Source organism: Boleophthalmus pectinirostris, unplaced genomic scaffold, assembly GCF_026225935.1.
Source record: "Boleophthalmus pectinirostris isolate CB_2022bp ecotype Guang Dong unplaced genomic scaffold, ASM2622593v1 HiC_scaffold_8, whole genome shotgun sequence".
Lineage (NCBI taxonomy): Eukaryota > Metazoa > Chordata > Actinopteri > Gobiiformes > Gobiidae > Boleophthalmus > Boleophthalmus pectinirostris.
In genome coordinates, this window is record NW_026571515.1 from 15,291,674 (window position 1) to 15,304,401 (window position 12,728).

At 39.0% G+C, this 12,728-nt stretch overlaps 1 protein-coding gene across 1 annotated transcript in view; it reads right to left on the bottom strand.

Annotated features, from left to right (window-relative positions):
- plxnb3 (plexin B3) overlaps positions 1-12,728 on the bottom strand; it is a 212,713-nt gene that overhangs the window by 32,957 nt on the left and 167,028 nt on the right. The window contains exons 6-9 of the mRNA XM_055165762.1: positions 3,701-3,829; positions 2,095-2,195; positions 1,592-1,724; positions 372-531 (exon numbers count right to left, since the gene is read on the bottom strand). Of these exons, the coding sequence (XP_055021737.1) occupies positions 372-531; positions 1,592-1,724; positions 2,095-2,195; positions 3,701-3,829 (523 nt within the window). The remainder of the gene's footprint in view (positions 1-371; positions 532-1,591; positions 1,725-2,094; positions 2,196-3,700; positions 3,830-12,728) is intronic.

Consider the following 12,728-nt stretch of genomic DNA (forward strand, 5'->3'; position numbering starts at 1 on the left):
CCTGTGAAGTGATGACGTATTTTTGACAGTCGAGTCGCGTCTGTGAATTCGTATTCCTATTGAAGAAAGCGTAACCGTTTCATTTCGTGATCGTAATTGTTGATGTCGTAACTTTTCAGTTCATATTCTGATGGATGCTTCAGTTAGAATGATTTTAATTTGTGTGTGGTTTATCACGGGCACGGGCGGGTAATGGGTGGATTCTTAACGGGTTTGATAAAATCACGGGCGGGTGGGATGCTGTACTGCGCGGGTGTGGGAGGGTGCAGGTCTCCAAAAATTGACCCGTACAGGAACTCTGATGGGGACATAGAAATAACTTAACACTGGATGAAAAACAACAGTCTCTAAAAAAAAAAACATTTGCTCACCTGTTCCTGGGGGTGTGGCCTGAAGGCGGCGGGGCTCAGGTGATTGACAGCTGACAGTATTTCCTGTGATGTGGGCGGGGCTTGCAGGCAGCTGTCCAAACTCACAGGAGAGCGACTCGGAGTAGGAGAGCGAGGGGAGCTGGAGCACGGATAGGGTCACCTGGAATCACAACAGGACAGGCTCGCTATTGTGACGAACGCCAAAGAATTCACGAAAACACTTGGATTAAGCAACTAATCGTGACTACTACCATAAAAAATAACTCGTATTTTGATAATCATGCCCAAAAAAACCCAAAAACATTATATCATTATTATTTATTTGTAAATATTCTCTATTTATAAGCTTTCAGTCATCATATTTCAACTTTTATTTGGTTGATAATGTATTTGGATTTAATTTATTTGATCTGAGACAGTACACAAAACCAAATAAAAATAAAAAGAAGTCATGTGCCAGGACTTAGCAAAAATACTAGGACAGGTTTTTTATTTTTTCATAATTACAATAAATTAAAAATATGTATTGATTAAACAGTTCATTAGTATTACACACCTAGAAATAATAATTTGACAAAACTGATGGAAATTTTGAGACATCCTGGGATAAAATATTACAAGTTAAACTAAACCAGCTGGATTTACTGAGATTTTGAAGCAGACATTTTGTTGTTTTAGCTTAAATCACTCATAAAAATTATTTGATTACTCGACTAATTAAAAAATTTAATCACCGATTAGTAGGGATGAGATGAGAGACAATTTCCACAAGACGAGATATGAGATTAGGTCCATGAGAGCGAGACATGACATAAAATTTCATGATTCATTTTCCAATTTTGGCCTCACAATTTTTGATTTCTTTGATTTCATATTGTTGTTTCCATTCTAATACTTTCTGGAACTGTGAGAGACGTAACTCACCAATATTTAATCACTTTTTGTCCAATCCAAATGTTAAACAAAACAGAAAAATATCTCTATTTGTAACATTTCATAAAGCACCAGGTAACTTAATTAATGTGTAAAAGGTTTAATTTAACTGCTACAACTATTTCTGTTAAGATTCTAAAATAATACATGATTAAAATATTACAATAATTATAAATAAAAGTCTTTGCAATATTTCTGTCGCATTAAAATCTGACTTTTGCAATACCTCCCTACAGCTCACTCGCTCAAGAACAGTCAGAGAAACCTTCCACTTTCCTTTGCATTACCTGTGTCTGTGTGTCTCTGCTCTGATTGGCCGGCTGCAGTCTCTCCACTCGCACACAGTGGTCCGTTGGGCTGAAGCTCCAGAGCCAGTGGTTGGGCTGTAGGTGGCGCTCACACTCATGTTTCCGCGTGCATCTGCAGGGGCAAATATGACAGAGGTTAGGAGGATCAGATCGGAAGAAATGCGCATTAAAGGTCGAGTTAAAATGTTGTTACCTCATGAAAAACATACCTGGAGTTGTGTTTTGTTTCATTCACACATGTGCTAAACTGTCAATCAAAATAGAAAGCTGAAATTGCCCAAATTGTTCTTGTGAAGGTGTAAGGAGTTTAAACTCTAGGGTTTGTGTGAATGAAACAAAATAAAACTCAAGGTATTATAACATAGATCAGAAAATAGTGTAATATGAACATAAGTAGTTTTTCTTTTTTTTTCCATTTTAATCAAGACTATATGCTACTTTAGATAAAAAAATATTTTCTTAAAGCCCATTCAAATTCTTACCTTCCCTGCAGTACACACCAGCCACAGTAGGGGTCGCTCATGGACAAACAGGAGTTACAGTCAGTCTGCTGCTCACAGGAGGACACTGACACTTTGGACAACTGCAAAAAAAAAAAAAAACATACAATAAGAAAAATACTACACAAGTACTACCACTACTACTACTACTACTACTACTACTACTACTGCTACTACTACCAGGGCAGAGTCTGTTGTCTGTTGTCCCGAGCCCAAATTCTGTTGCCTGACTCCTACTACTCCTACTACTACAACTATTGCCACCACTACTACTACTACTGCTACTGCTGCTACTGCTACTACTACTACTACTGCTACTGCTACTGCTACTGCTGCTACTACTGCTACTACTACTACTACAACCACCACTACTACTACTGCTACTACAACTACAACTACTATTATTATTATTATTATTATTATTATTATTATTAGTTAGTAGTAGTAGTAGTAGTAGTAGTAGTAGTAGTAGTAAGTAGTAGTAGTAGTAGTAATAGCAGTAGTAGTAGTAGTAGTAAGTAGTAGTAGTAGTAGTAGTAGTAGTAGTAGTAGTAGTAGTAGTAGTAGTAGTAGTAGTAGTAGTAGTAGTAGTAGTAGTAGTAGTAGTAGTAGTAGTAGTAGTAGTAGTAGTAGTAGTAGTAGTAGTAGTAGTAGTAGTAGTAGTAGTAGTAGTAGTAGTAGTAGTAGTAGTAGTAGTAGTAGTAGTAGTAGTAGTAGTAGTAGTAGTAGTAGTAGTAGTAGTAGTAGTAGTAGTAGTAGTAGTAGTAGTAGTAGTAGTAGTAGTAGTAGTAGTAGTAGTAGTAGTAGTAGTAGTAGTAGTAGTAGTAGTAGTAGTAGTAGTAGTAGTAGTAGTAGTAGTAGTAGTAGTAGTAGTAGTAGTAGTAGTAGTAGTAGTAGTAGTAGTAGTAGTAGTAGTAGTAGTAGTAGTAGTAGTAGTAGTAGTAGTAGTAGTAGTAGTAGTAGTAGTAGTAGTAGTAGTAGTAGTAGTAGTAGTAGTAGTAGTAGTAGTAGTAGTAGTAGTAGTAGTAGTAGTAGTAGTAGTAGTAGTAGTAGTAGTAGTAGTAGTAGTAGTAGTAGTAGTAGTAGTAGTAGTAGTAGTAGTAGTAGTAGTAGTAGTAGTAGTAGTAGTAGTAGTATATAAGGTGCATGTCAGTGTAACCCCTCCATTGTCACAAAGGGTTTCAATAAGTTATCAGTTAGACAGAAGTATTTTTCAATCCAATCCTACATTTCTACAATTACTCTTACTACTTCTTCTACTACGAGTACCATTTCCATTGCTACTATGAAGGATGCTTCTACTAATACTACAACCATTTCTAGTAATCAGAGCTTTTCTCACTAAATAATTCATATATATATATATATATATATGAAAGATGTGGTTCCATTAATAGTTGTGCATGTTCCCCCTGCACCTGTCTGCTCCTGTCTGCTCCTGTCTGCTCCTGTCTGCTCCTGTCTGCACCTGTCTGCTCCTGTCTGCTCCTGTCTGCTCCTGTCTGCTCCTGTCTCCTCCTGTCTGCTCCTGTCTGCTCCTGTCTGCTCCTGTCTGCTCCTGTCTGCTCCTGTCTGCTCCTGTACTCACCCTGTTGTGTGTGAGGACAAAGACGTGCTCCTGAGTCTGGTCCAACAGTAGATCTGCGCTGATGGGGCTGTTTGGATGGACAGGGACAGAGCTGTACCGGTGACCAGAGGAGTCTTCATGGACCAGCACCTACGAGGGCGAAACAGGAAAGGGTTAAATACAACGATGTGGATGAAAACTGAAAAACTATTTATGTATTTATGAGTCAGTTTGAGGAAGGTTAGGAAATATACACATTGTGCTGAATAACAAAAATGTGGTTAATTAGATTCCTAGTACCATTGTAAGTGTATAATTGTAATGACTAACTTTGTGCACAAATAAACAGATAAAGGTTTATTTTTCATCTAACACACCCCATGGCTCTTATATACTGTATACACAATTAGTAACTCCCTGGGATTTTTGTTTTGTGAAGGTAGTTCACCGGAGGAAAAAGTTTGGAGACTCCTGCTCTAGTCCAGACAGAAGGTTATCAAAAGAATAAATGTACTCAATTAAAAACCCAAAGGTAAAATTATAATTCCTGCTAAAACATATTAAATAAACAACACAATGTGCATTGTCCCGGTTCAAATAAATTAGTACTAATAAAATAAATAACAAAAACTTAAATTTTCTTAATGCAATACAAAGTTTTAATTCGGCCACCAGAGGGAGCTCTCCACCCTTGCTTCACGCTGCACATTCAGTGGCTGATGAAACTGCTGCGTTTTTATGCATTTTCAAATAAAATAAAAACAAACAAAAGAAAAAACAAAAATAACATATTTTGGTGTCAGTTTAGGTTAATTATTTGGAAGGTTAATTATATGTCAGAACTGGGACTAAACCAGATGTGCTAATGTGATATTTCACATTCCATCTCGGTTACATCCTGAAGCTACAGTAAATGATTATTTCCCTGGATGATCCTCGTGAAGTGGCCTCCAATATGAACCAGGTCTGAACCGGGACTGAACCAGAACTGAACCAGGACTGAACCAGGTCTGAACCGGGACTGAACCGGGACTGAACCGGGACTGAACCGGGACTGAACCAGGTCTGAACCGGGACTGAACCGGGACTGAACCAGGACTGAACCGGGACTGAACCGGGTCTGAACCGGGACTGAACCAGGACTGAACCGGGACTGAACCAGAACTGAACCGGGACTGAACCGGGTCTGAACCGAGACTGAACCGGGACTGAACCGGGACTGAACCGGGACTGAACCGGGACTGAACCGGGACTGAACCAGGTCTGAACCGGGACTGAACCAGGTCTGAACCGGGACTGAACCAGGTCTGAACCGGGACTGAACCAGGTCTGAACCAAGTCTGAACCAGGACTGAACCAAGTCTGAACAAGGGCTGAACCAGGTCTGAAAGAGGGCTGAACCAGAACTGAACCATAATTGGACCAGGCCTGAACCAGGACTGAACAGTGACTGAACCAGGACTGAACAAGGACTGAACCAGGTCTGAACCAGGCCTGAACCAGGTCTGAACCAGAACTGAACCAGAACTGAACCAGGACTGAACCAGAACTGAACCAGGACTGAACCAGGTCTGAATCAGAACTGAACCAGGACTGAACCAGGACTGAACCAGAATTGAACCAGATCTAAATGAGGACAGAACCAGAATTGAACTGGGTCTAAACCAGGACTGAACCAGAATTGAACCAGGAGTAAACCAGGTCTGAACCAGGACTGAACCAAGACAGAATCAGGACTAAACCAGGTGTGAACCAAGACCAACCCAGGTCTGAACCAGGACCGACCCAGGACTGACCAGGACCGACCCTGAACTGAATCGGAACTGAATCAGGTCTGAACCAGGACTAAAGGGAAACCAAAGAGAGACTTTTATTGCCACATTAATCATAAAACAGAAGAAGAAGAAGAAGAAGTGTCTAGCTCAGGGGGAAGAACAAGATCACGCTGACTTGACAAACCAAAATAAATAAATCTATTTTACTATTCCCGGAAATTACCGTCACATGTAACAACAGATGACAAAAAAAAACAAAAACAAAAAAACACCCTTCTGGGCCTCTTTTTATAACATGATATTTTTAAAACCAGATGCCCTTAATGTGATAAGTCTCCTGACTGAGTATTGGTTCAGTCCTGGTTTAGTCCTAGATGAGTTCTGATTAAGATCTAGTTAAGTTATGGTTTAGACTTGAGTTTTGAATGTTTGAGTTTTTGAGTTTGAAAGATAAATAACAGCTGCATAAAACATTTGGATCCATTTTGTCTTGTTGTATTTGTGCTTTAAAGGTGCACTGTGTCAAATGCTTTTCTCCATGGAGATGTTATTGCTTTGTCTGGAAAGTTTCACAGTATGGCATTAAACCTTTCTATCTTCATGGAGACCACACCAGACCAAGTTACAGGTCACATCTGTGGAGAGGCGACCCCACTCACAGTCACAATGCCTGTATTTCCAGGTATTTTTGAATTATAAAACCACCTGTAATTGAATAATTGTAAAGTAAAGTGTTTAAAGTCATACTGTGGAACATTCCAAGTAGAACAATGACATATTCATCGAAACAAACCAAAAAGTTACATATTGCACCTTTAAGTAAATAAATCACGGATGCCAAACTCAAATTCACAAAGGGCCAAAATTAAAAACTGGGACTAAGTCGTGGGCCAAACTAAATATTTATTAAAAAATGCAGGTTTTCTTTTCTTTCGAGATATGTAATGTTAAACCTTTTCTTATTAAAATAAATGTTTAATAATAATGTTGCTTAAACATTAAATCCAGAACAAGCTGAATATAAAATAATAGTAGTAGTACTAGTAGTAGCAGTAGTAGTAGTAGTAGTAGTAGCAGTAGTAGTAGTAGTAGTAGCAGCAGTCTTAGAAGTAGTTGTGGTAGGTAAAAATATGTTTTACCATAAATTGTATTTGTATTTTATATGTATTGTATTTGTATGTTATATGTAGTAGTAGTAGTAGGAGTAGTAGTAATATTGCTAATCTGTTAATCAGCAGATACTTACAGCTCTACTATTTACAAAACTTTTAACTGAAAATGTTCTTCTTTAAGAACAAATCCTACGAACAGTCAGGAGCACTAAGAACAAAAATTCTACTGTTTTAGAATATTATTACTCTGATAACGCAACAAAAAATTCTAATTCCTCCATGATTGTAAGTCATATATTTTCTTAAATTATTTCCTATAAACATAAGTTCGAAATTGGTATCAGAACTGAAAAAGAGGGACTGGTGCATCCCCACTTGTGGGTTAAACTCCTTATATCTTTGAGTGGAGTCCATGAGCTGCATGTATTACTGTGGCAGAGTGGTTAGCCTGTCTCCTTCCTCTCAGTAAAGAGGCTGTGGGCTTGACTCCTGATCTGTGAGTGCACTTGAGTGAACGTGATGATTACTTGGTTTGTGGCTTTGTTTCCCTCACCCTTTGTCCAAAATCCTCTCTATTGTCTAGTATTGAATCACACGTTGATTTATTGACCAGACCAAGATTCGAAGAGTCGGTGTAGTTTCGCCTCATTAAAACCCGCCGTTAGCGACGCCCCCAAATGCCCACCTGCTCCCTACGTCTCAACGATCCAAAAACCATTACAGAACAATCAAAATCCTTCCCCAGTTCACATAAACCCCAACAGAAACCGCCCAAAACCTGGTTCAAATCCCTTAAGATCAAACCCCGGACCTGCTGAAGACCCCAGAGTGGTCCAAGCCTGGAGATACAAGACCTTTGGGACAACAAACGAAGAGACATACTTTGATGTAAACTCATGCAATTTTAAAGACTGCTTGCATGCAGTCCAGATACTCGCTGTGAGCTATAGAACTGCAAAAAAATATGGTAGAACATTTGATTTTGTTGCTGGACTGAGAAATAATCCTTCTGTGGCTTCAGGGTCCTCTCTGGAAGTGAAGCTTTGTCAGGGCCAGAGCTAAACAAGGAGTAAATTAAGAAAAAAATAGTAGTAGTAGTAGTAGTAGTAGTAGTAGTAGTAGTAGTAGTAGTAGTAGTAGTAGTAGTAGTAGTAGGATAGGATATGAGTATTTGAAGTAGAAGCAGTAGTATCAGTATTAGTATCAGCAGTAGCAGCAGCAGCAAAGTAGTGGTAGTATAGTAGTAGTAGTAGTAATAGCAGTAGTAGTATTGATCGTAGTAAGTGGAGGTAGTAGCTGCAGTAGTAGTACTAATAATACTAGCACTTGTTGTAGCAGTAGTAGCAGCAACTAGTAACCATGGTTGTAACACCAGTAGTAGTAGTAGTAGTAGTAGTACTTGTTGTTGTGGTAGCTAAAATATTGCAATGCTCATTTTTATATGTAACAATAACTTAAGAAGATGTAGTAGTAGTAGTAGTAGTAGTAGTAGTAGTAGTAATAGTAGTATTAGTAGTAGTAGTAGTAGTAGTAGTAGTAGTGGTGGAGTATTAGAAGTAGAAGCAGCAACAGTAGTAGTAGTAGTAGTCTCAGAAGTAGTTGTGGTAGGTAAAAATATGTTTTACTGTATATTTTATATGTAGTTGTAGTAGTATTGATCGTAGTAAGTGGAGGTAGTAGTAGTGGTTGTAGTAGTAGTAGTAGTAGTAATAGTATTAGTACTATTAGTAGTAGTAGTAGTAGTAGTAGTAGTAGTGGTGGAGTATTAGAAGTAGAAGCAGCAACAGTAGTAGTAGTAGTAGTCTCAGAAGTAGTTGTGGTAGGTAAAAATATGTTTACTGTATATTTTATATGTAGTTGTAGTAGTATTGATCGTAGTAAGTGGAGGTAGTAGTAGTAGTAGTAGTAGTAGTAGTAGTAGTAATAGTATTAGTACTATTAGTAGTAGTAGTAGTAGTAGTAGTAGTAGTGGTGGAGTATTAGAAGTAGAAGCAGCAACAGTAGTAGTAGTAGTAGTCTCAGAAGTAGTTGTGGTAGGTAAAAATATGTTTTACTGTATATTTTATATGTAGTTGTAGTAGTATTGATCGTAGTAAGTGGAGGTAGTAGTAGTGGTTGTAGTAGTACTAATAGTGGTAATACTAGCACTTGTAGCAGCGGTAGTAGCAGGAACTAGTAACCATGGTTGTAACAGTATTAGCAGTTGTATTAGCAGTAGTAGTAGTAGTAGTAGTAGTAGCAGTAGTAAAAGTAATAGTAGTAGAAGTAATAGTAGTAGTAGTAGTAGTAGTAGTAGTAGAAGTAGTAGTAGTAGTAGCAGTTGCCTTAGAAGTCGTTGTGGTAGATAAAGTATGTACTGATGTAAAATATTTATATGCAGTAGTAGTTGTAGAAGATGTAGTAATTGTAGCAGCTGCAGTAGATGTTGCGGTAGTTGCAGTATTAGTAGTAGTAATGATGGTAGTTCTGATAGTAGCAGTAGTAGTAGTAGTAGTAGGGGTGGCAACAGTTGTCGTAGCAGTAGAAGTAGGAGTAGTAGAGGACGTTGCAGTAGCAGAGTTAGTAGTATTAGTAGTAGTAGTAGTAATTTGTATTAAAAACTGATAATTTTACATGTTGTCCTGTTACTACTATGACTAGTACTATGACTTGAAGATAGGGATGGGCATCCTGATGAAATTTTCTTAATCGATCGTCGGAAGAATTAACGATCGATTATCGATTAATCATTAACGTTTTTATATTAAAATGATCATCATTATTATTACTATCTGCACTCCTAATCTGCATAAATAAATTCAACTTTACGACATATAAACCGTAACGACTCTAGAGCCACATCAGCCCGTTTGACATTATAATGTGTTTAATTCAGTTTTGCGCAACTTTCACAGAAACGAAACTTAAAACCGCATCGCTAATTTGCATAAACTAAGCGAAGATAAAACTACAGCTGTTGTGTCGCTGATGCGGTTCAATTTCTGTCGGATTAAAAGACATGACTCAGGTGAATACAGGTTAGTGTGATCATACCAAAACCAGGACACTGTACGGGAGGAGGGAGGTGGAGACTTGTCATCGACATTGCGCGACTCTCACCTTGTAAAGCTTTGTCCCACTGGACACCGAAACATATGTGCTGCTTTGTACACTGTGCACATGGACTCACACTTGTCCCGAACGCAACGGAAAGTGTGGAATTTCTTGTACAAATCATTGTTAAATACACATTTGTGCTTCGGTACGTTACAGACTGACCGACTGTTTGTGTCTCGCTCCTTCTGAGTGCAGAGAGACACATGTATGACCCCTGTTTGGTCACGCTACACACAGCAACCTACATTCAGTTTGTCGATTAAAATTAATGTAATCGATGAAATTCTTAAAGATCAATTATCGATTAATCGATTAATCATGCCCATCCCTACTTGAAGAGTAGCAGTACTTGTAAAATCAGGAGTGTCCGTTCACACATTAAAGTCTGTATTAAATATTACAGGTAATTGGCTTTGGTTGATTTCCTCAGAGTCACTGTTGTGGTTTAATGTGGCTCTAACCCCAGAGCGGAGCAGATTAAACGCTGGTGTCTCTCTCTCTCTCTCCAGTGATTAGACCGTACCCAGTTAGATTAGTCTGAGATCATTACGAGCCGTCATCGATCACCGGGACAGAGACGAGTCTGAGAAATACCACATCATTTCACACCAGATAAAAAAGGGATCAGTCTCTCTGTGTTTTTACATAGAACTAAACCAGGACTAAACTAGGATTTGACCACCACTACCAAAGGCCTAAAACTGGCCTTCACAAGGGTTACATAAGACCTAAACCAGGACTAAACCAGGACTAAACCAGGACTAAACTAGGACAAAACCAGAACTTGACCTCCTCTAGTAAAGACCTAAAACTGGACTTAACAAGAGCTAAAAAGAACTAAACCACCAGGACTAATCTAGAAATAAACCAGGACTAAACCAGGACTAAAGTAGGACCAAAAACAGTACCAAACCAGAACTTGACCACCACTACCAAAGGCCTAAAACTGGACTTAACAAGGGCTACATAGAACTAAACCAGGACTAACTATAACTAAACCAGGACTAAATCAGGACTAACTATAACTAAACCAGGACTAAATCAGGACTAACTATAACTAAACCAGGACTAAATCAGGACTAACTAGAACGAAACCAGGACTAAACCAACACTACCAAAGGCCTAAAACTGGGTTTAACAAGGATTACATAAAAACTAAACCAGGACTGACTAGAACTAAACCAGGACTAAACCAGGACCAAACCAGAACTTGACCACCACTACCAAAGGCCTAAAACTGGACTTAACAAGAACTACATAGAACTAAACCACCAGGACTAACTAGAAATAAACCAGGACTAAACCAAGACTAAACCAAGACATAATCCAGGACCAAATCAAGACTAAACCAGGAACAAATCAGGACCAAACCAGGACTTGACCACCTGTAGTAAAGGCCTAAAACTGGACTTAACAAGGGCTAGATCAGAACCAAACCAGGACTAACTAGAATTAAACAAGGACTAAACCAGGAACAAACCAGAAGTAAACCAGGACTAAACAAAGACCAAACCAGGACTTGACCACCACTACCAAAGGCCTAAAACTGGATTTAACAAGAACTACATAGAACTAAACCAGGACTAACTAGATTTAAACAAGGACTAAACCAGGACTAAACCAGGACCAAACCAGGACTTGACCACCTCTAGTAAATGCCTAAAACTGGACTTAACAAGGGCTACATAAGAACTAAACCAGGACTAACTAGAACTAAACCAGGGCTAACAAGAACTAAACCTAGGACTATCTAGAAAAAAACAAGGACTAAACCAGGACTTTACCAAAAGTACCAAAGTCCTAAAACTGGACTTAACAAGGGCTACATAAAACTAAACCAGGACTAACTAGAATTAAACCAGGGCTAAACCAGGACCAAACCAGGACTAACTAGAACTAAGCCAGGACTAACCAGGACTTAACCACCACTACCAAAGGCCTAAAACTGGACTTCACAAGGGTTACATAAGACCTAAACCAGGACTAAACCAGGACTAAACTAGGACAAAACCAGAACTTGACCTCCTCTAGTAAAGGCCTAAAACTGGACTTAACAAGAGCTAAAAAGAACTAAACCACCAGGACTAACTAGAAATAAACCAGGACTAAACCAGGACTAAACTAGGACCAAAAACAAGACCAAACCAGAACTTGACCACCACTACCAAAGGCCTAAAACTGGACTTAACAAGAACTACATAGAACTAAACCAGGACTAACTAGAACAAAACCAGGACTAAACCAAAACTAAACCATGACCAAATCAGGACTAAACCACGACCAAATCAGGACTAAACCACGACCAAATCAGGACCAAACCAGGACTTGATCACCTCAAGTAAAAGCCTAAAACTGTACTTAACAAGGGCTACATGAGACCTAAACCAGGACTAAACCAGGACCAAACCAGGACTTAACCACCACTACCAAAGGCCTAAAACTGAACTTAACAAGAGCTAAAGAGAACTAAACCACCAGGACTAACTAAAATTAAACCAGGACTAAACCAGGACCAAACCAGGACCAAACCAGAACCAAACCAGGACCAAACCAGGACTAAAGCAGGACTTGACCACCTCTAGTAAATGCCTAAAACTGGACTTAACAAGGGCTACATAAGAACTAAACCAGGACTATCTAGAACTAAACAAGAACTAAAGAAGGACTAACTAGACCTAAACCAGGACTAAACCAGGACTAAATCGGGACCAAACCAGGACCAAACCAGGACTAAACCAGGACCAAACCAGGACTTAACCATCACTACAAAAGGCTTAAAACTGGAATTAAAAGGAGCTAAATAGAACTAAACCAAGACTAACTAGAACCAAACCAAGACCAAACCAGGACTAAACCACCTCTAGTAAAGGCCTAAAACTGGACTTAACAATGGCAACACAGAACTAAACCAGGACTAACTGGAACTAAACCAGGACTAAACCAGGCGCTGATAAACATTGTTGTTTACACCCCCGCAGAGCAGCAGCTGGTGTATCGCCTGCAGCGTCGCTCGAAACTCTCTGTTCTCATCTACTTAGCCTTGGGGCCCACAGTTTGGACCCCCAC